This window comes from Orbicella faveolata, unplaced genomic scaffold (genome assembly GCF_042242905.1).
Source record: "Orbicella faveolata isolate gen_17 unplaced genomic scaffold, um_ofav_v1 contig_14, whole genome shotgun sequence".
NCBI classification, from domain to species: Eukaryota; Metazoa; Cnidaria; class Anthozoa; order Scleractinia; family Merulinidae; genus Orbicella; species Orbicella faveolata.
In genome coordinates this window covers 11,635,170-11,658,734 of record NW_028301541.1, presented here as the reverse complement: position 1 = coordinate 11,658,734, position 23,565 = coordinate 11,635,170, and the positions used below count along the sequence as shown (strand labels likewise).

Genomic DNA, 23,565 nt, shown 5'->3' with positions numbered 1-23,565 from the left:
CAATGTATAGAAAACCTCACTGCAAAGTTTAAAAACTGTGCAGGAAAAACGGATTGGTCGAGAGAAGTACACACGTCAATCAAATGTTAGATGATCCTTCATATATTTCCCGTGGGAATGCTTCATGGTCATGTTCGCAACAGTGTTCCGGTTTTTTCGGTGTTTAGAATGATCAACTTTATTTCGTTGTCGAAAGAATGGTGTGAATCAATATGGCCATTCGGATTTACGGAAACGACCTGTTAGCATGGGTTACACTTACACTACAGGGGAGGGGGGTAGCCTGCACTACCAGCTTGAGGCGTCATTTAGGCTATAACTCGAGAATTCTACTTTGTTGATCGCGTCAAGTTAGATGAATTGTATTCTATTTAAGGTTCTTCATACATGTTCAAATTAACATTTTTCCATTTGATGCATTACCCCCTAGGAGCTCGTATCTTTTGCTGACTTTGTTCATGTTAGGTATGGAAAAACGAGTAGCTGTGGGGATGGTACAATCAGGGATGAGTCAGATCACCAGAAGGTACCAGACCTACAAGGTGTTTGCTCTGTGTGAAAAATAGCCTGTTCCAGGCTCTCAGTCAATGGGGACGATCAAAAATGCGGCCGGGCTACGAACAGCGAGCGGGGTCTGGTAAAGAAAGAGGGGAGGTCGGGAGACTTCAGGGTAAGTCGTAAGTGTCTTCCGGGTAAGTGGGACTACCACCTGAGTTTATACCGGTAGTATTTCTACTGCCCGCTCCCCGCCCCCCGCTCCCCGCTCCCCGCTTTCCGCTTCCCCCTCCCACCTTGGAAAAATTTTAGCGGAGCTCCTGCGCACCGAGGGCTCAAGAGCAGAGCCCCATACCATAAAAAATTCTGGTTCTTTTCCCTCATTTGGGAACCAGGCTCCACTCCCAATTTTGGGAAAGTCCAGGGAACAAGGTTGATTCCTCGCACAATCCTGTTGCGTACGTAATTTCTTCAATCTTGGTTACGCTTAATGGGTATGGTTTGTTAAAATTTAACCAGAAAAAGTAGCAAAACCACACGCTGAACAATTACATGCTTACAATTGACCAGTGTTTGAGTTTCTGATCCAAGAATAAACAAATCCCAATTTTCTCCTCTATGGTTAGTTGACTTAGTTATTGCAATCCGTCGCTCCGCTTTTAGGCTTGCCTAGTTACATGTTATTCCAGGGGGGTAGGTACTTACCGCTGACCCAAGAGCACGGCTCGAGGCTGAAGATTGTAAACAGCGTCAATGTAATCGTGGAGTCGATCGTGGATGTTGTTGCTCTTTAGGATAGTCTTTTCCTGGTTTTTAGGAAATCAGAAGAAAGAAAGTACCGTCGAAGGTAAAGTATTTCTTAGTTACTGAAAGAAGGGAAATAAGACATTTTATTGAGACTTGCACAATGACTGTAGTTGGTATGCATTTTTGTATGACGTGGGCTGTCAGAGCAAGTTTATTTCATTCTTCAAAGCATTCAATTTATGTATCGTTTCCTTCTATAATCAAGCTTATTACCAATTATATTCCTCGTACATTCCATACCAAAGATATGCCAAAGTTTGAAACATGTATATTATTGTAGTTTTAAGCTCATGTGCAGTATGTCAAAGCTGTAATTAGACTCCGTCAATTTCCAACTCGCTCATCCCCTCTGAGTTTGGCAATGCCAGCTTTCGGATTTTAAAAGACATCTCTTTTTGTTTATTTTAAATTTCTTGACTGCCCCCAGTACAAAACACATAAAACCCTACACTTTTCAAGTGAGCCAAATTCCTCCCCGCTTGTGCACAAATTTGTAACATTACCTCCATGTGCAGACCAAAAATGGTGGAAAGAAGCATTGGGAGCTTTGCCGTGCACGGTGTCCAATTCACAAGGACTTGACTGCTGTTATTTAGTTGCAATATTTAATAAAAATTGGATTCTGTGACTGTATACCCTGTGCACGGTTGGTTTCTCCTATGCCAAACGAGAGAGAAACCTCTGTACTGTGAGCAACGGTTCATTCCTTTGAGTTAACCACTGTCCAGCCATGGATGAATAAATTATTATTGAACTTGTGAAACTAGTTTGGAAACTGTTTAAGGTGCGCACACAAGTCACATACGCTCACCATTATAACTCAGCTGTGTTTGAGTGAGCCCGCTGTGTAGTGATCAAAGTCCAAGTCCACTGCAAATGGTTATGATACATGTTGAAAGACATTTCATAATTCTTCGAGACTGCTGTTCATCACTGGAGGTTCTTCCTCTAGTGCACTGAGTATGCTTCTTTTACTACTTTTGATGACATTCAGTCACTTGAAACAGCTTTTACAAACACACCTTTAATCATATTCTCCCAGGTGAAATCGTATTATTGTTCAGAGTACCATAAACTGCTGCTTACAGGCCCCTCCGCTTGTAACCCCCTCTGGTTATAGACCCATATTTAAGCCCAGGGCGTATAAGTGGCAGGTTACAGTATTGCACTCAATGAGATCGGCGATCATGCACAAGAGAGGGTATGAAAGTGTTAAATTTAGACTTCAGATTTAGACCACAAACTAGATAACACTTTGATGAAGGTCTGGGCCAGCACTTTTGGTGAGAAATTTGTATTCAGTGACCAGCGTTGTACAAACACTTTTAGCGACAGTTGCTTGCAGTGGTTTCTCTCTTGTTTGGCGTAGGAGAAACCAACTGCTCACAGGGTAGCAAGTGTACTAGCCTTATACTGACTACAATGTTTTTCTGTCTTCTCACTGGTAGAAATATGAGCACAAAGTCCCTTACTAAAGGCCAGTTGTTGTATTATTTCAATTGTCTAGTTTTGTTACTTTTCAGGGTTGCATTGTTTTCAATACTTTGCAACTGTCAACTTGAAATCTTATTGAAAGCCAATCTGACTTTGTTTAACTTGGCTATAATCCCTAGTAGCCTTAACAGCTATTTTAATCACTAGTCCTAAAAATTTTGCTTAACATACATACACACCTGTATGTCACAAAAAAGTCTTCCTATAGAGAGAAAGAGTAGTACATGAGTCAGATTTGTTTTTCAGGCCACCACTTAAATTTCATTGAAAATTTCAGATCCTCAACCCAGTTATCACCAGTGGTGAAAAAGTGTACTAGCAGTGTGTTTGAATGTATACTAGATTACTCACCTACTTTACTACTCATATACATGCCTTACACATGACGACAACTGATGCATTCTCCCCTACCATCCCTTCTATAAAATCCAAGCAATCTTGTGACTCCAGAATTCAGTCATTGTTTCAAGTTCAAATAAACGAATCAAAATATTTCTTCTGGTGATATAATTTGCCAATAATAGCCAGTTTTGCTGTACAATTTACCTTGGAAATGCTGTGCACATACTGCTCCATTTCTTTTCAGAAGACCTGTATGTGTTTAGAATGGGGAATCAGTCCTTACAATTAGCCTGTAAGAGCATAAACAAATAAAGAAATAAATAAATAAATAAGTAAAATAATAAACAAACAAACAATTAAATCCATAAATATTTTTAGTTGACCACTCTCCCAATGGGACTTTTCAGGGCCAATAAATTCAAATTGTGAAACAAATAATGCAAATAAACATAACATGATTAAAAATCCCAACTGGTGGGAGGCAGACCAGTTGGCTATTTACAAGCATGACCGAGGAGTTGAACTAGGGTCTCCCGAGAAACAACTCCAGCTAAGTGGTCAGAACGGGACTTGAACCCATGACCTCCAGGTTGCAAGTCTGGTGCCCTAGCCACTTGGCTACGCTGCCTCCTCTGCAGCATGCAGTTTTTTTCAGCTCTTGATTCATATAAGAGTTAAAAAAAGAGATGCTCTCGTACACTACCTTACCATAAGCACCCTCTTTCTAGTACTAGTTACAAGCACTTGGGCCTCATAAATGACATGATGCTCTGTTAAACACTTCCTTTTTTTTATATATTTTAACCCAGTTTGTTTTGTATTTTCTTGATATTGGTTTTGACAGGTGTCCCTGTACCTTGATAATGGCCAGTTCTGCACAGGATCCTGACACCCATGTCAAGGTTTTAACATGTGGCCATTCAGATCACATCCTGAAATCTATAAACAGGCTTAGGAAGGAGAAAAAGCTGTGTGACATTACTCTAAAAGTGGGAGAGAAGGAATTCTGTGCTCATCGTGTTATACTGAGTGCTTGCAGCGACTACTTCTGTGCTATGTTTACTGGTGACATGGAAGAAAGTCACAAGTCTGTGGTTGAACTTCATGGGTTAGATTCTGATACAATGGAGTTTATTCTGGACTTTGTCTATACTGAGTCAATTCAAGTTAGTGTTGAAAATGTACAAGCTTTGCTCCCTGCTGCATGTTTATTGCAATTGACAGGTATGTGTTTTTACACTTTCAGGCTGTTTAGCTTGTACAGTCTATAACATAGATGAAATAGTAACTACAGGCCTGGTTAAAATAAATAACTAATAATTATTTTATAAGTGCATTAAATGGTTTTATTATATGGCCTTGGCTTGTGGCCAATATAACGCACGCTCTTATTGGCTAAAAGTGAGATCTGAGCGGTCATTACGCAGCCGTAATGCCCACGGGCCGATTATGGATTATGCAAATTAGGAAGAGCCTGGCTCTGAAAATTCAAGCGCATTGAAACGATGCAAGCTGATTAAAAACAGTAAGAGAAAGTAAAATTAATCCGAGTAGCTAAAAGTTTAGAGATTTTTCCTTGACAAAATTTATATGGAAGTCGTTTTTGACTTACCAGCTGGTAACCTTGGTGAGCACTAGTGAAAAACAATCAAAGTTTACCAAGTCTTGGGTAAGGTTAAAATCACTAAGTGAAAAACACCATCGGCAGATCTGTCATGCATCCTGAGCAGAACACGACAAAGAAACTTTGAGTTGTCGTCTTAGTCACAACAATTACTGAAATATTAAACTCCGCCACAGTTCTCATCAAAAAGATTCCATCGCTTTAACACAAGCAAGTGTAAATCAGCTTTCAGGATCATCAGATGTAAACAATTGGGCGGTTTCTGTCGGTAGCAGTATTTCTGATGACTGCAGGAAGTTCTGGATGCTCACAAGGCTTGAAAAGTTCATCCATAAATCCCAGAATGAAGAAGGCAAAGATATGTTGTCAAAAGCGAATGGCGAAGATCGAGTTATTCTGAGCAGTACATTCTGAAGCATTAGTATTTTCTTTCACCGAAACACCGTTGGTTTGGACTATTTTGAAGCACTGTCTGTCTTTTCTATGTGCATTGACGTTTTGCCACAAAAGTCGGAAAAACTCCCCCATCAAGTTGTGGCACCACGATACTAAAATACCTTTTTGAGGCTGTGACAATCATTTTTCCTGTAACGAAATGTGTGTTTTTAACGGAATACGTAAAGTTCACTGACTGTGTAGTTTTGCCCTGGGTTTGAGACAATGAATGAATTGGTAAACGTGCGCATCGCCGGATGTAAATTGCCGACTTCTGCTCAAATAATTTTTTTTTTCTTTTCTTTAATTCATGAGCCATATAATAAACAACTTAATAACCTTGACCGTTCGGTCGTTACGGGAAAATTTCAAACCTCAGCCTACTGTATTGACCGAGCAATAGCGAGGTCAATACGGCAAGGCCTCAGTTTGAGATTTTCCCATAACGACCTCACTCTCGGTTATTAAGTAGTTAATGGTGCTCAATGCTCTATATTTATAATTATAATAAGTCAACTTATTCTTGCATTTTTGATTTATTTGGTTCTTGTAATCAATTGGAGGACAGACTGATGATGTCATTAACTTTATTTTCATGTTTTTGTTTCTTTATTTTTTAAAGATACAGATCACATGGTGCTGTGCATCTGTTCAGTGATAGATCGAAGAATACATAATTATATAAATGTGATAATATCACAGGTGGCACAATTAAGGTCGCAAATGAGTATCCCTTGTAGTTCTCAGGTTACACAACAGTCACAATATGAGGATTTGTGTGGGGAAAAATGGTTACCAGTGTATTTGTACTTGGCTTAATGTCCCTGTTCTGTGAGAGTTCACTTTTGTGTGTTATTATAGCCCATTATTATTATAGGTCATGTATCTTCAGCAAATAGAGAAAACCACAATGTAATTCGGCCTAAGGTGGGGTGACACAATCCTGCAAGAGTATTGGCAAGTGGAATTTGAATGCGTGATCTTGAAAGCCTTACTTATTTCCCTGGCGCTGAGGAAGCCAGTGCTGAATCAGACAATACTATTGGCAGATGCACATTAAGAATGAAAGGGGCAAAACACTGCCCAAAGCTTGGAGAAAGTCCCTACCCAAAGACTAGAGGTGTTTCCCAGGTTTATCGACAAACAAAGTCCTCCACAATGGGAGGGAGAGGGAGAGTGGGAATTTTCTTTACTTTCGAACAAAGCTTACTGAGTACATGTACATGCAGCATGCCACCAAAGTTAAGCTCTTTTACACTGCATAATGGTGCTTTTATAGCTAGACAGTCTATGGGTGTAACCAATCTAGAAAGGTGCCATTATAAGACTAGACAATCTTTTGCAACACTTGATACAATAAAGCATTCATGGATCTCACCCGATCTCTGCGGGTGCCAAGCATAATTTGACAGCATTGTAACATAGTAAACACAATAACTAACTGTTTCTGAGGTTTGCACGTCACATGTTTTACTGCTTGTGTTGTAAAACTTTTCCTAAAAAATATGAAGGAAGAGAGGACAAAGCAGTCAAGCTAAAAACCATCCAATTAAATCAGCCTAAAAACCGCACAGGAACCAAGGAAATGCACACTTAATGTGAGGTAGGTTTATTTTTATTTATATTCCTTTTGATTTTCTTAGACTTAAGAATATAACCATTTTTCCCATACAAATCCTAATATTTGGCTGTTGTTTAACCTGAGAACTAATGCATAATTTTTCTTCGGCACCGATGAGAATCAGAGACAGCAACTTCTCCAGCTGTATTTGTTTCCAAAGGAAGGAAGGTGATCAGTTTGTTTAAAAATGTTCTACTTGTGTTTGAGGTTATTCAGAATAATAGTATCTTTTGTTCGTTGTCCAACGTGGATGCCAAGTTTTTCTCCCACTCTTTGTTGCTATTTATTAATTGTCGTTAATTTAGAAGCTTTTAGAGTAAAAAAAATTTAATAATAAAATTCCAACTTTTTGGAGAATGAGATCGCAAACTTTCTGCGATGTTCCTTTTAGCTCTAGCATGTTCTAGCGTGCTATCTCACACACTAAGTGTGTTACGGTTAGCATGCTAATTAAAACAAAAGGTCTAGCGTGTTAACATCTTCGAAACAAATTGTTGTGTGTCCTTCATTGTGCTATGAATTAAATATGCGTATAAAGCGTGTCTTAGGACACACTAAGCGTACTGTGTTAGCGTGTCATGAGCATGTTATCACCTTTATCCCTGTTTTCCTGTGTAGGGTCACATATGTTGTAGGTCAAATGAAATTCAGATTAAAATGAAATTGTGCCACCTGTGCAAATACCAAAAAAAGAGAACCAAAGGTGTGGACATAGGAAAAGTCTGCATAAGAATCAAGTGGCCCTGTAAGGTTGGAGATTATCCCAGTTTCTTTAGCATAAAGTGACTCCCCCTGGATGGGATGTTGCTACTTCATTGTAGGGTTACCCCTAGCATTGAATTCGTTGGTGCCCATTTATACACCTGGGGGAAGAGAGGCAATGTGAGAGTAAAGTTTCTTGCCCAAGAACAAATTCACAATGTCCGCTGCCAGGGCCCAAACCCGCACTACTCAATTCAGAGTCAAGCGCACTAACCATGAGGTCACCGTGCCTCCCAGAAAGGTGTGGACACACTTTGGGTTTAATATTCGAGGAGAAATTGGCTTAATTCAAAAACTGCAAAATGTCTAGGTTGCAAAAGTGCTAATGAGCACAAAAAATGTTCAATACATCAGGCTCAAATTCCTTGAGACTGTTAATCATGCTGCACCCTTTCAATATTCAGAACTAATGTTTTTGTAGCTCCATCAAAAACTGTCAGTGTCTTTTATGGTAATGAGACAAGTGTTGTGAACCAAGATTCTCCTATAACTACATTTAGGTCCTACATTGAATGAACCAGTTATGTGACACAGTCTTCATTTTGAAAAGAGTTTTAAAACAAATTGAGTGACTGAAATGGGAAGACCATGATGAAATTTTGCTGCTCAATTTTACTCTTACTAAAAATAAATATATATTTAAAATGATTTTTGCAGAACATTCGAGCAATGACGGCAAAAACTAAGTTACCAAAAAAACCTCATGACGTGGTAATCTTTTGAATACAGTTAAAAAGAATTTTTGAAGACTTAAGCGCTCAAGCTGACTCAGCGTGAAAAAATTGAACTTGAAGTTATCCATATTTCAGTTAAAACAGACATTTCGTGTTAGTTAAAAACACAATAACACATGCTTTAAGCATTCTTGCAGGGTTTGACATTAATTTTCTGAAGAATGCTTGAGAATTTAATCGTGGGGTCACTTAGAAAAAGGAACTAAAGTGAGTTGCTTTAAATAGTATTCCAAAAGTTACCGTGCTATGAGTAGATTTTTCATAAATAATTTTTGCACTTATTGCTCAAAACTTTGAGTGGAATCCGTCTTAATTTGTTTATTATTTGCAGGTGTTCAGAAAGCCTGTTGTGAATTTTTGGAACAACAGTTAGATCCATCAAACTGTTTAGGCATTAAAACATTTGCAGAGACTCATGGATGTGAAGAATTGAGGAAAGCAGCTGAAAAATATATCCTAAAACACTTTGTTGATCTTGTGGATAGTGAAGAGTTCCTGCAACTTGATACTGAAGATGTCGTATCACTGATAAAATGTGACAACTTAACTGTAAGTAAACAGTAGTTAATACAAAAGTTGCAAGTAGTAATTTTGTAGTTTTACAATGAAACCTTTATTAAGCAGCCACCTATTAACGACCACCCCTTATTTTTGCAGCCAGTTATCAAAGTCCCAAAATTGTTGGCGGTAAAATAAAACCCTATTCACTGGCTACCTCTATTAGATGGCCGTGGCTGCCTTTTGATTATCTTTACCCTATAAAGCAACCACCCAAAAATTAATAACTACACAATTTGAGAAAGGCGATGACAGACAAGAGTCCAAAATAGAAAGTGATGACTGATGAAAAACATTCAAACACATGTTTATCATGTTTGTCTTGACATGGTGTTTGTTCGTGAACTAGCAATTAACCGATGGTCAAAATTTTCAAAGTATACAAACCCCCATTAAGCAGCCAACCCTTATTAAGCGGGCACCTCCCATTTACCCAATGGTTGGTGCTTAATAGGGGCTCGACTGTAGTCAAATACTCTAGTCTTAATGAGAAGGAAGTTAAACTAAGATTCAAAATGTATCAAATATATAATCGTGACTAGTGCTACTGATCTCAGCTTGTGAGCTGTAGAACTGAAATCCAACAAATATTTCCTACTAGAAGCAACAATAATAACACTAACCTTATCGTATCTACAGAAAATTATTGATCGTGATTGGATTTCTGTGTGTCTACTTGTCACATAATCTATGGGTATCCAACTGAAAAGAACTGTTGTTGGTGACTGACGTTTCGACAACCTGAGCGGAAGTCATCTTCAGAGTCAAGTGAATAGTGTTTGTCAGTCGATGATGTTATAAGTCTGGTCCGTTGAACGTGATTGGTCAGTATAGCCATGATGGTATTGGCTGAAAGACTCATGTTAAGTTTGTCAAGTGTGGGTCAGATTTGGACACACTATTTGGCCTAGCCTTCTTTTTCGCCAGCCTTTTGTGGCACGTTCTTGGCCTATTTTTAATTTTCCCTTGTTTTTTTTCCTATTGCGTGTTTGCGTTGCCTTGGCAACCAATGTATTGTTATTGCCAATTTATTCCACAATGTACAAAATGACACATGCAAACGGGTTCTCGACAACTTTCTCACTTTCTTGTATGATTTTTCCTTGTAATGCTGCTGCATAATGTGCTGCTATTTTTCGGACGATTTAATCCCATTTTGAGGTTTATCTCATCCATCCTTTGAAATTTACAGTTCAATTTATTCATACTTTTTTGGTTAATTTGCTTTTCCTAATATATATTTAGTTAAAACTTAAATTTTTCTTCCCTTATTCTTCCTACTGTAATATATCCTTACCGCTATTGTGTCTACATTTTTCTTTAAAATTACTCCTTTACACTAATCTACTTTTTATTAAAATTTTATGCCCTTCTACGCCTCTACGCCTCGACGTTTCTACGTTTCTACGCCTCTACGTTTCTACACCTCTATGTTTCTATGCCGTACGCATCTACATTTCTACGCCTCTACACCTCTACGCCTCTACGCCTCTACGCCTCTACTGTTGTACTCTAAACTATGTGCTTGTAATTTTGTATGCTGCGTCTTCGAACCTTATTATTATTTTTTTTGGTTCTTTACGTTGAGTTTTGGTCACTTTTTTTCTTTCCACACGTATTTATGTACCAATAGTGAAACCCGTGCCTTGTAATTTTCATTAATCATCTGTAGCAATATACTGTTTTCGGATCTGTGTTTTTTTGATATGTAAGCTACTTGGTTCGCAGGTTGTTACTTACAACATCTTTTGGCCTTATCGTATATATCGCGCGGTCAAACTCCTTGTCCTTCCATTTTCTCTACGTTTTGAAATCATGTATCTTTCCCAAAGATTTCAATGTTTTCAAATCATAATCTTCCGATCACCTATTACCCATTCCGGCTCTGTATTACACCATTACTGTTCCTGAACTCCCATCACTTCGATTGCTATCAAAGTTTTAAAAGTCGCCAGGGTAGTTTTTAGCCAAAAGGTCCTTATGCATGGTTCACCACTTTTTCTCAGAGCATTCGCTTTTTAAAAGTTTACTTTTAAAATAGACGGAAACTTGTAACGTATTTAGCTTTATAATTTCCCAACAATTGTATTAGAAGGGGATAAAGTCTCACCTTCCAAGTCTTGCTATAACAATCTTGTTACACAAATCGGTACTTTTTGCTTGATATTTTCGAATACATTAGTTCTTACTCTTAAAAAGAGATTTTGTTATTGCAGGTGGCTATTGCTGATTCCACACAATATAAAATGGAAAGCGAGAGAGCATTATAGAAATTTTCTTCTAGTATATCAATCGTTAAAAAATTTCATCTTTCCACCTATAATCCTCTTCTTGTTTCAAACCCCGTTTACACACGCAATTCTCCTGTCCCCACTCTAAGCAATTATTTTTATGTTGTGAAATTGCAACTTACATATCATGTGCATGTTAGAGCAATTCATCGTCGCTAGCACTCGCAAATGAAATTAACGCCGTAAACGTGGAAGAGCTGTTGTACAGTGAAGACGAGCTGGAGAGTGGCCAACGACCGCCAACCCGCAAACGCCCCTCGGAGACGTACAGCCCTAAAGTCACCAGCAAAAGAACAAGATATGACGACATCACCATAGCCTTGAAGAATAAAATCGAAAAATCTGAAGATTCTATCCAGAAGCTAAAGGCGCACACTGAAAAGAAAACAAGTCCAAAATCATTACGATACATTGTTTGAGCAAACATCGTGCTGGACGAAGACTTCAAGCAGGACATAAACCACATCAGAAAGGACGCCGAACAAAAGCTGATTGGTGCATTAACATGTTTCCATTACAGGATAATAGAATGCAACAAGAACAAACTAAGAAAAACAGAGCAGAAAATGAACCTGGCCAAGGCAAGGAAAACTGATAATGAGAAACTTATCAAAAACCGGCCACTTGCAGCCAGAGACAATAAGCCTAAGGCACATAGAGAGAATGTAATTACATTAGCAAACACGCTGATGCAGAGGATCAAGAAATTTGATGTATTGATGAAAAAGTTTGAAGAAAACCAGAATAAAGAAGATAAATCTTATTGCTGTTTTGTTTCTGATGAAATGGCAAAGGGCAGGGAAACACAAAAGCGCAAAGTTAAAAACAAGAAACATTATGACAGAAGAAAAATAATTACACACTTACAAAGATTCACAAACCTGCACCTGTAGGAAGACCTATAATATCAGGTTGTGATGGTCCAACAGAACGAATATCATCATTTGTAGACTACATCCTCCAGCCAATAGCAAAATCACAAAAATCGTATCTCAAGGATAAAAAAGACTTCATCAATTTCGTAGAAAAGACGAAAGTCTCACACAATGCAATTATGGTATCACTAGACGTTACCAGCCTGTACACCAACATCCCTCAAGAAGAGGGTATCGAAACTGTATGCAAAGCATACGAAACATTCTATCAAGGAGAAATTCCAATACCAACCAATGCGCCAAGGAAAATGCTTAGACTTATACTTCAGGAGAACTCCTTCCAATTTTGTGGAAGAGACTACCTTCAGACTCACGGCACTGCGATGAGTACTAAAATGGCAGTTGCTTTTGCCAATATCTCTATGTCCGCAGTTGAAACCGAAATCATCAACAAGAGCAAAACGAAACCAATCGAGTGGAAAAGATACATCGATGATATATTTTCTTTGTGGGATACAACAAAAGAAGAGATTGATCTCTTTATCTTAGAAGCCAACAGGCATCATACTACCATTAAATTCACGGCTAATATATCAGAGAAAGATACAAACTTCCTAGACACTACAGTATTTAAAGACGAAAGATTCTACGAGGAGTCAATCTTAGACATTCGCACACATCTCAAACCTACTGAAACCTTTCAGTACCTGTATTTCTCTTCTTGTCATGCCCCTGGTGTAGCGAAGGGCTTCATCAAAGGGGAAGCCCTCAGACTTCTCAGAACTAACTCTTCAAAAGTTCTTTTTGAAGAAAGCATTAATAATTTCAAGTCGCGATTACGCGACAGAGGCTATCCAAACAACATAGTTGAAAAGACCCTCGCAGAAGTCAAATTCTTAGAGAGAAAATACGCGCTACGGGAGAAACAGAAGGTGCAAAAAATCATATTGCCTTTCATCAGAAAATACAACCCATTAGTGCAAAATCTCAAAAAGATTTTAATGAGCAAATGGCATATCATCGAGAAACAACCCCTGCTTCGAGAGATTTTTCGGGAGCCACCCATTATCTCTTACATAAGAGGCAGATCTCTAAAAGATATACTCATTAGAGCAAAACTATGAAGTTCAAACTAATTATATACAACATCACGAAACCTGCAGGAGTCATGTCAGGCCTGTCACACTTTTAACAATAACAGCCAAAAACAAAAAAGAAAAAAGAGTGCATACTCCTACAAAAGCCAAAACAAAAACAACAAAAAAAAAAAAGAAAGAAAAGAAAAAAACAAAAAAGCAAGCAAACAACCTGTGTGTAACAGTAAACCCTTTAGATATGAGGGCATTACTTGTGCGTGTAGCCAATATGGCAAATGGAAAATGGGAACAAACAAGTAAATGCTAAAAAAAAAATGAACAGTTTTAAGCATAAGCGTCTCATCTATAAAGATTTTCTGCATGTAACGGCAGCTAAATAAAGCAATAATGTAACTCTGAAATCAAGGGATGAATTTCCACTGTAGCGTAATGTATGGTACCACAATAATGAGGTGAACAAGCGTCCCTCAAACTGAATAGAAAATAAAGGATGTTATGGAAATATCGCCTATGGGGAAAAAAAAAGATTTGATAGAATTTGGAACCAATGTCTGTCACTGCAATTAATAAGCTCGTTTGAGGGGAGTTTTACAGTGTAAGTAAACTTTTGAGGGAAGGTTCATTCAAACTCTACGTAGAGCCTTACAGGCGCAGAGCAGCACCGGCATAGAGGCGTAGCGAGGTAAATGCATAAAAGTGGGTACAACTTTATACATGGAACATAAATACTTCGGCTGCACCTACAAGAACAATGGGATAAATGTAGCAGTAAAAACAAAACAAATACATTACCTGTTTCTACGACTCTACGGCTGTACCAAGTAGATCCGCAGAGTTATAAATTACAGATATATAACAGTAAAATATCGTGGAAAATGATATAGCTTGCATCTAATTAAGTACTCGAAAGGAAAATGGGCAATATAACTCTGCGTTTCGAAAAACAATAAATGAACAGTTGTTGTAATTATACATGTAGCTTAGATAAATAAAATATTACATTTTCGCTCTATATCTCTAATAAGCAATATAAAGCTATAAGGATCTACCACTCTACGACTCTACGACTCTACGGCCTTACATGAGACTGTTAACTTTTGAAACTTGCATATATAGTCAATATTAATAAAACTAAAGCGTACAGACGTACAATGCTACGAAAACTTCTACGGATAATTCAGTGTCCAAATTTGCGCCAGGTATAAAGTTTGTCAACAGTCATTGGTGGGTTTCGATCCGTCTATTGTTAGTCAAATAGGTTGGTTTTAGGTGCGTGTATTGTTAAGCTTAAGTCCGTTTGTCGGTTTCATTTCCATCATGGATAAGTCGTTTGTAAGGCGCCGGTAGTTGTTGACATCTGTCAAGAGGCGTTTGTTCTTGGTTAGTGTATCAGCTTTCCAGAGTCAGTCTTTGAAAATAGTTTGTACTGTAGGTTAAGCACTGAGCAGAGTCCCAGTCAATGTTGTGGTCTCTGCCAGTCTCACCAATGTAGGAAGCCAGCTGGCAGGCGGAGCATTTGATCTTGTAAACTGCTCTCTGTCTGTTGTTAGGTTCGTCTCTGTCTTTCACGTTGGTCAGTAAGTGTTGTAACGTAGTTGTAGGTTTGTGGGCTACGCGAATGTTGTAGGGCTGTAGGATCCATGAGATGATCTCAGAAGTGCCCTTAATGTAGGGTGTAGTCACTGTAGTAACAGGTGTAAGGTTCCTGTTCGTAGCATCAGCTTCAGTAGGTCGGTAAATGTTTCGTCGAATAAAGTCAGCGTTGTAGTTGTTTTTGTGAAAAACACGTTCAAGGTATCTGTTTTCGTTGCATAAGCTGTCCGGTGTGTCACAAACTAGTTGCGCTTGTCTCATCAAAGTCTTTATAGTCATGGCTTTGTGTAAAGTCGGGTTGTAGGATGATTCGTCAAGTAATCTGTCGGTATGAGTCGGTTTTCTGTACACTGTCGTTCGTAGTTCATTGTTGTCGCGGCTTACCAAACAATCATCAACTGACAAACCACAACATTGACTGGGACTCTGCTCAGTGCTTAACCTACAGTACAAACTATTTTCAACGACTGACTCTGGAAAGCTGGTACACTAACCTAGAACAAATGCCTCTTAACAGATGTCAACAACTACGGTGCCTTACAAACGACTTATCCACAACGGAGACGAAACCGACAAACAGACTTAACAATACACAGACCTAAAACCGACCTATTTGACTAACAATAGACAGATTGAAACCCACCAATGACTGATGACAAACTTAACACGAGTCTTTCAGCCAATACCATCATGGCTATACTGACCAATTGCGTTCAACGGACCAGACTTATAACATCATCAACTGACAAACACTATTCACTTGACTCTGAAGATGACTTCCGCTCAGGTTGTCAAAACGTCAGTAACCAACAACAGTTCTTTTCAGAACTACACTCACCCGGACGATCACACTATATGAACTAATGATACAACTAATTAGTAATTGGACCTTGTGTCATACATTTCAGAGAGAAATTGTACTCATAATTTCAAATCGGCCTCGCACTGCACACTCGTCAAAATTTGAAATTGCTGGCCTGATTACTCCCTGAAAATTTGTAATCCAATCAGTCAAATTACTATTAATAATTACTAAATAAATCACACTCAATTTGACTGTTTAATTGTAATTCTTTTACTCAAATTATATTTTAATCATCTACTATAAAAGTTATTACTGTCAAACTTACTGTCAAATATTGAACACCAATACATACAAACATATTATGTCTGGAATGTTTATTGTGTTATAACCAGACACAAGTGGGTAAGCTCCAGAAACTATAATATACACGTTGCTGGGGTTTTGGGGTATATTGATACCTTAAGGCCTCAAAACTATGCATCCTGTATTTTTGTGGACACACAGTGCATGGTATGCAATATCTTAAGGGGTAGCACAAGTTTTACTTACAAGTTTCTCTGTAACCAGGTGCCATCTGAGGAGGCAGTTTTTGAAGCTGTGATTTCTTGGATCAAGCAGGATAAAAAGAAGAGAAAGGATATGTTGCCTGGAATGCTGAAATTTGTTCGTTTGCCTCTTCTCACTCCACGGTACATAACAGATATAGTCGACAGCGAGGCAAGTAAACTCAGCTGCCTAACTTTATTATAATTTGATAATTTAATTATGTTAGTTTGCTTGGCTTGTGATTGTCGTGAATTTGCTCACTAAGTCTTGTAGTGAACATCAAATTTGGTATGAATATTGACAAGTTTTTTTAAGTACAGTTGACCAATATCATATCCACTGTACTCTACGTGGTTGACTCCCAATAACTTGAACTGTCATGGGGAAATCATAAAAGGTTTGAATTACAGACATAGCAGGAGTTTGAGTTATCAGGGGATAGAAACAAATGAACAAAAATTAGAGCGAAAAGCAAGGTGTTGTTTACCTTTGTCAATTATTGTTCAAACAATAACAATAAATGGAGCAACATTTTGTAGGTCACTTTGTTTTCCATTAATCATTCATTTGTTTATTCAGTTATTCCTTTGTTCATTTGTTGGTTTGTTGGTTTGTAATTTACTCATTTGTTTGTTTGTTTGTTCGTTCCTTCATTTATTTTGTTAATCAAGTGCTTATGCAGCTACCACGTCATAGACCTGTAACACAACACCAAGAAGCTTAATAGCACAAAAAAATTAATATATTTATTTATATTCTTCACTGAAATAACACAGATCCATAATTATAACTCAAGGCTTGCTGCAAAACAGTCTTATTATCTTCCAAAAGCAAGAGCAAATTATGGAATATGCAATACAAGATTTCCAGGTCCATCAGTATGGAGTTCCATCATGAAGATATGAATTAAATCATCTTCATTGTCTTTGTTTAAAAAGAAAATAAAGCACCACTTTATTAATATTATTAGATATCCATACTAACATTTCTCTTGATAAAAATACTGTTTTGCAATGTAAGAACTTTAGTCTACTGGTTATTAACTTATTACAACTTTTTTATTTCAATCTATTATTTTGTGTGTCTCTGTTTGTTTGTTTGTGTCCCTGACCTTAACATGTAAAATAATCATAACTATGTTTCTTTTAACTGGCCATCTCGCATTTTTAACTCTCAGGTTATTTAGGGTAGCCAGCACCCCTTTCCCTTTGGTTTTTAATTTAGTAATAAATTGTTTCTAACTCTGGGATGAAATAAAAGTTTTTGTTGTTGTTTATTGTTTGCTTTTGTTGTTAAATATTATAGACACTTCACGAACACAGTTGTGCGCATTATTTTCAAATTAAATTTCATGTTTTAGAGTATGTTTTGACTCATTTTCATTTTGAGAAAGGAATTTGAGTTTTCGAGAATTTATTGGTAATTAAAGAAAATGACCTGAAGGGAAAAAACAAACCCCTTTCACCTAGTGGGATTTTCAAATTATCAAGGGTTTGAGACCTTGGAGGTAAAACTACAGTAAATGTAAGGGGCAAATCCAGGGGAAATTAATTTTCGTTCATGTTAACAACAGATTAGAGTAACCAAGACTTCAAGTTACTAGGAGTCAACTATAGTAAGAAACCATTAGTCGACCATGTTATCATCATGAGTATCATCAGTGACAGCATGTTTTGTTAGCCAAATTAATATATAATAATGAGTCAGCTTTCTGCTTGCTTGAATTGCTTGCTTCAAATAAAACAATCTTACAAATTTTGTGTAGACCTATGTTATTTGATTGCTCAAATAACAAACAATTAACCTCTGTCGTTATGAGCAGAATGGTTTTTGTCTGACTGACATAAAACAAATTAGATGTAGGTACAATTTTGCACAGTGTACCCACAAGAAATTGTTTATCAAAAAACTACGAGAAATTTGACACATACGTGTATTTTATCCCATTTAAATGTTGTTTACTGGACTAAAATTTAATGTTGCAGTTAATTTAAAATTACTGACAATATTGTTATTGATGATTTCACAGCAACTGATAAGACAGAGCCTTGATTGTAGAGACCTTGTAGATGAAGCTAAGAGGTTCCATTTAAGGCCTGAATGCCGTTATTCAATGCAGAACTGTCGAACCAAGTCAAGGGTTGGCCTATCTGAAGTCATGTATGTACTGGGAGGTTTTGGAAATTTGCAATCTCCTGTTGATGTTGTTGAGAAGTATGACCCTGCAACAAACCAGTGGTCTGTTATACAGGTACGTGACTGTGTAAAAGCTCAGTTGTGGACAACATGTTTACTTAGTAGTAAGTAGAGTTGAACATGTTGTTTAGAAGGGACCCTCAATTTAATCAGGAGCTCAACTTTGTCTTACTTTTTTGTACATTTGGTTTGGTGACTATAGAATCAAGGCTCTTCATATAATGTACAAGACTAGCATTTTTAAAGTGCGAACATGCTAATTACTCTTGTTAACATGAAGCACATTCATTCTTAATTCACTAACAAAATGTACAAAAAAATGTCAAGTGTTCAAGGTTCGAGTGTCCTCACTGTAAGTATTTCAGGGTGTGATAATGGTGACATGACTACCAACCAAAGAAATTTAAGGCCCAGACAAATTTAATGTGTCATATGGTTTCCTAATCCACAATATTGTACCCCCACCCCTATCCCTTCTTTTTTAATTCAACTGTTGAAAATATTACATTTAATTATTTTGTATAATATTGCTGATTACTGTCCCCTTCCGTGATTAACACAGAGATGAATATAAAATTGTACTGCATCAATGTCACATTGGACTGTGTTCTTATGTTGTAATGAGTTTATTTTTTTTACTTCTGAAAGAAAATGTAGGGTTTGTTTAATAAATACATTTTTTGTTCAAAGAATCTTATGTTGGTTATAATTTATTTTAAATTTGAAAAGCAAGCTTGTCATCTCTTGAAAACTTTACAATTGATCTTCGAACACTTGAAATAAAATTATATACATATTAATTTTTTATGTACCAGATGGGTATTATCTCACTTGATGCAAGCTTGATCATATTCTATGCCAACATGGAACCCATATCTTTTTGGTGAGAGTAAACATGTCCATAGTAGTTTACAACACTTACAGATTGATTTTGTTTTGTAGCAGACTGACAACTTATTTCCACACAGTATTTCTTCAATATTATATGTTGCCATTAGTGATGATGGCCATTACTAGTAAGTCATACTATGGTGATAATAAATTATTAACATTTTTGCAGCCAATGACAAGGAAACGACGCTATCTAAGTTCAGTGGCCCTCAACAGTAGACTGTATGCCATTGGTGGCTATGATGCTTCAAGTCGTCTCAATACTGTTGAGTGTTTTGATCCGTCAACAGCCCAGTGGTCAGTTATGACTCCAATGTTACAGAGACGAGGCTTGGCTGGCGCAACAGCATTAGCAGGTATAATGAATCCAAAGTCAAGAGGAACTAACATAATAGTAAAGACTGGTGCATCAATAACCTTTGTTATGATAAAGATTCCATATAATGTGCACTCTGATTGGCTGAAACAGTGTACTTTATCAGAGAGCAGATGCACAGTAAGCTAAATTTCAAATTTTTGCTTTGGAATTTTGACAAATTTGACCCAAATTAAACATCCCCTGAGACTCAGAGAAGCCATTTGTGTGCAACAAGCCATTTGTCTGCAGTAAATAGAGCTGCACAGAGGCCATTGTTAACAACAGAAGTGTTAAAACTGTACTAAAGTTTTGCTGGATTCTGGATTCTGGATTCTGGATTCAAGTTTTGCTGGATTCAGTCATTTATATTATTTAATATAATTTTTTTTTTCTAAGTATCAATTAATTCATTCTATTTCACACATTCACTTTTAGTAGTATTATCTTTCCTTTGCATTCTTCACTTGATAATGGTGCCAAGATGACTTTTCTGTTATTTAGCTTATTTTTATGGCCAACTATTATTAATTTACCAATGTAAAGCTGATTTCAATCCTTAAGAATATTAATTTGTTGATTTTTTTCCCCTTTTTTACTTCAAAACAAAGGAAAAATATTTGTAGCTGGAGGATTTGATGGTACAACAAGGCATACCAGTGTTGAATGCTATGACCCAACAATTGACAGATGGACCCTTGTTAGTGAGATGCAAGCCCCCAGAGAAGGAGCTGGCCTTGCTAACCTTGATGGCATACTGTATTGTGTGGGTGGATATGATGGAAACAGTATTTTAAACAGTATTGAGAGGTTTGATCCCAGAACAGGACAGTGGACTGGTTTGGCCCCAATGAGTACCAGGCGATCAGGTATAGTAAAAGAAGTTCATTGTGAACTGCTGGCTCCGGTTGTTCGAAGGCTGGATAATACTATCCACCAGATACATCACTATCCAGTGGATAAATGTTAACAATATTAACAAACTTGGCCACCCGCTGGGATAGTGATTTATCTGGTGGATAGCATTATCCACCTTTCGAACAACCCGGGCCTGGTTGAAGTCATGAATTAGTTCTGACCATCTGTCTGCAGCATTGTCGCTCACTTCTTTAGCCTCCTTCAGTTATGTTAAATTTAAACAGTCTTGTCTGAAAGATATTATAAGGAGTTTGTCCCAGTAACTCCCTCTTTTGTTAGGAGGCTCATAGCCTTGTAGATCAGGCAATACTGCAGTTTTGATCCTTCTGGATCTCATCAGTTGCCAATAGCAGGGAGTGGTAGAGACCAATGCTCGGTAACACTTCGCACCTGGCATATTTTTTTGATATTATATACTCGTTTGGCGGAGCGAGAATTCTTAATTGTGATAGGTAGTTTTGCCACCAGCGAATGGTGAGCATAAAGTCTTCAATCCCATTGTACACAGCTTGACACTGTGTTTTCTATGATGGCTATAATGCTTATTTTCTCCAGCACGTGTGATTTGAAGTTAAGGATAAAGCATAGATAGTTATGTGTTGTAATTATACGGCATATCTCCAAGTTTTGGAGGGTTCTGTAGAGTATTTTGCATGCATTTCGTATGTTTATCCTTTTTTTAGTGTAGCTAATGTACACCTTGGACTCACATGCTGTGATTGGATTAAGTTTGTACTCACACGTGATAGGACGTGGTCTTCCTTCCGTGATAAGATGGGGCCTTCCAGTAAGGAGGGAGGTGAATCCACCAATCCATGCTATTTTTTGTCAAACCTGTTGATCTGCCAATATTTTCATTCAAATCCAGAACCACATTGTTTGAAAACTACCTGTGGTGTAGTTTCATTGTGCAACAGTATATTGATTTTATAACATGTTTGGTTTTACTCTCTCCTGGGGGATGGAGTACTCTATCGTATAAGCCTTACAGGTATGTGCTCCAAAGGGAATGGTTTTTGAACTGTTTTGGTCTGAAACAGGGTATATACAATTCAGCCATTTCATTTTGGTTTGGATATGTTTGGTGTGGAACATACTTACAAAATGAGATGGTTTTGTATATAACTAACTAGTCTGAAATAATAACACCTTGTAAATGTAAATATTGTGGTATACTCCAAGCACATACCACCATTTATTTAATGATTATTCCATTGCACTTTATTCAACCATTTTGATATATTGGTGTCATGCATCTCTGATCTCCTTCTCATACAGGTGCTGGAATAGTAGTTCTTGATGGGCAGCTGTTTGCTGTTGGAGGCTATGATGGCACCCAACATTTGTCGTCTGTGGAATGTTACAGTCCATGTAATGATCAGTGGATGAGTATTGCACAAATGAAGTCAAACCGGTGCTATGTAGGGACAGCTGTGATGTGTGGCAAGCTGTTTGCAGTGGGTGGCTATGATGGTTTGTCACTGTTGGACACATTTGAAAGCTATGATCCTTTAGTTCAGGAGTGGACACTAATGCCTTCTATGGCAACAAGTCGTTGTGACATGGGTGTGGCTGTTCTGTTTGGACATTGAATAAACCCTAAATTCTTTTAGGTATTGTAGAAATGTCACAAAAGGTAATTGGGTGGTGTGTACGATGTAGCTTGTCAACTTACATTTTTAATTGACAGATCTTTAATTTAATAGTTATATATTTATAATATTGTTAGGAAGATTATGATGTAAATATGTGCCTGAAGAGTCAAAACTGGTTAGCTGCTTACAAATTAGACAAGAAGAAAGGGTTTTTGAGAATTCGGACTGCAGAAAAATTTGTACAATGTTTAACAAGTTGATACTGATTTAATTATTCTAAAGAATACTCAATGTAAGCCAGTGTGCTACGTAAATATAATGAAAAGCATGGGGGAAAAAGACAGGTTTCCTTACCATTGTTTATTTTCAGTTCCTTTAAACATTTGCAGATGAATAGCTAGCCATTTCATTACTAACATAATGTTTCTGGTATTGGTTGCAAACATAATATGTAAATATGGTTACCAGTCGATAAGTTTCGGCAGGTGGGCTAGAGTAAAAGGAAAGGTAGGTCAGGTTCTAAGCCCCACAAAAAGGTAGATTGTGCAGAGCGTAAAATAAAGGGTGCTTGTTACATTTTTATTTCTGAAGGTTAGTAAATTTTCATGCCTAATATCCCAGTACCTATGGTGATTGTTATTGTGAATTAAGAGCAGTTCAGTTTTCCAAAACATCCTAGTTTGCCAAAAAAAAAAATCTCCTTTTCATTGATTGCTGTTGTTATGGTGGTAGTGGTTTCAAATTACACTAAGATCTCGATTTTAATCTTAACAACAGATGGAAATAAATCTTATGGTTTAAAGAACTTTGAGAGTGGACCCAATTATTACTCCAGACACTGGGATTATAGTTATCATTTTGCTGTTAGCAACTTGAACCACCTCTGAGTGTACACAGCCAATCACATCCCAGTAAACTGAAACCCTGATCAATTTGTTCACCAGTTGGTAACCTGCATGGCATATTTCATTTCTGCAAGATCTTAATTATCACTGCAATTTGTTTTCTTCTACTCCACACCCTGTCTTCATGACCATTCAACAAAGCAGATGTTGATGTTCAACTGTTGCTAAGCATGGGATATAACACACTGGATGGGACCTTCACCAGTCAATTCTGCAGAATTTGTTCTCAAGGCAAAGTTCTCAATAATCTGGATGTTTTATATGTTGCAGCTGTTAATTTTTGGTTAACTCACTTCTCCCTGTTTGGTGCAGAGAAGGCTACTATGACTGGTATCTTTTGGAATTACCCCTAGCTCGATTGAAGAAATGTCATGTACTGTTTTTAAACTACTCTAGTGTTTTTGTCAGGATTCAAATAAAGAGACGAAACGTATTGCTTCACCTATTTATTTAACATATTTATTTCTCCTTTTAATTGTCCCCATGAAAGATACCAAAAAGTTAATATTCAGCCTAAAGTTTCCCTGAGGTAGTATATATTTAAGTTGGTGGCATTAAAATATAATGTCTTGTCAAGGTTTCAGCCCCAGCTGACTACCAAGGTCAATACAAATTGGGAGAGGACA

At 37.4% G+C, this 23,565-nt stretch overlaps 2 protein-coding genes across 3 annotated transcripts; both read left to right on the top strand.

The window, feature by feature from the left end:
- The first annotated feature begins 1,201 nt into the window (after window positions 1-1,201).
- LOC110046680 (kelch-like protein 12) lies at window positions 1,202-23,372 on the top strand. 2 transcript variants are annotated; one of them, XM_089286631.1, is made up of 8 exons: window positions 1,202-1,342; window positions 3,983-4,362; window positions 8,646-8,863; window positions 16,101-16,250; window positions 18,109-18,330; window positions 19,336-19,522; window positions 20,133-20,390; window positions 21,718-23,372. In XM_089286631.1, exons 2-8 carry the CDS (start codon window positions 4,002-4,004, stop codon window positions 22,029-22,031), a joined length of 1,710 nt encoding a protein of 569 aa, XP_089142757.1. In that variant the 5' UTR covers window positions 1,202-1,342; window positions 3,983-4,001; the 3' UTR covers window positions 22,032-23,372. The 2 variants fall into 2 exon arrangements, with proteins under 2 accessions (XP_089142757.1, XP_089142758.1); XM_089286632.1 differs by lacking the exons at window positions 1,202-1,342; window positions 3,983-4,362 and adding an exon at window positions 6,807-6,986.
- On the top strand, window positions 9,419-13,623 carry LOC149114007 (uncharacterized). Its single transcript, XM_089286635.1, has one exon. It carries the CDS (start codon window positions 12,218-12,220, stop codon window positions 13,160-13,162), a length of 945 nt encoding a protein of 314 aa, XP_089142761.1. The 5' UTR covers window positions 9,419-12,217; the 3' UTR covers window positions 13,163-13,623.
- Window positions 23,373-23,565: the final 193 nt, after the last annotated feature.

Excerpts from the sequence above, each read along its gene's own strand:
- LOC110046680 (XM_089286631.1), top strand. The coding sequence starts at position 4,002 with ATGGCCAGTTCTGCACAGGATCCTGACACCCATGTCAAGGTTTTAACA. Across the intron at positions 4,363-8,645 it reads ATGTTTATTGCAATTGACAG|GTGTTCAGAAAGCCTGTTGT; the intron begins GTATGTGTTTTT and ends TATTATTTGCAG. Across the intron at positions 19,523-20,132 it reads TGGCGCAACAGCATTAGCAG|GAAAAATATTTGTAGCTGGA; the intron begins GTATAATGAATC and ends TTCAAAACAAAG.
- LOC149114007 (XM_089286635.1), top strand. The coding sequence starts at position 12,218 with ATGGTATCACTAGACGTTACCAGCCTGTACACCAACATCCCTCAAGAA.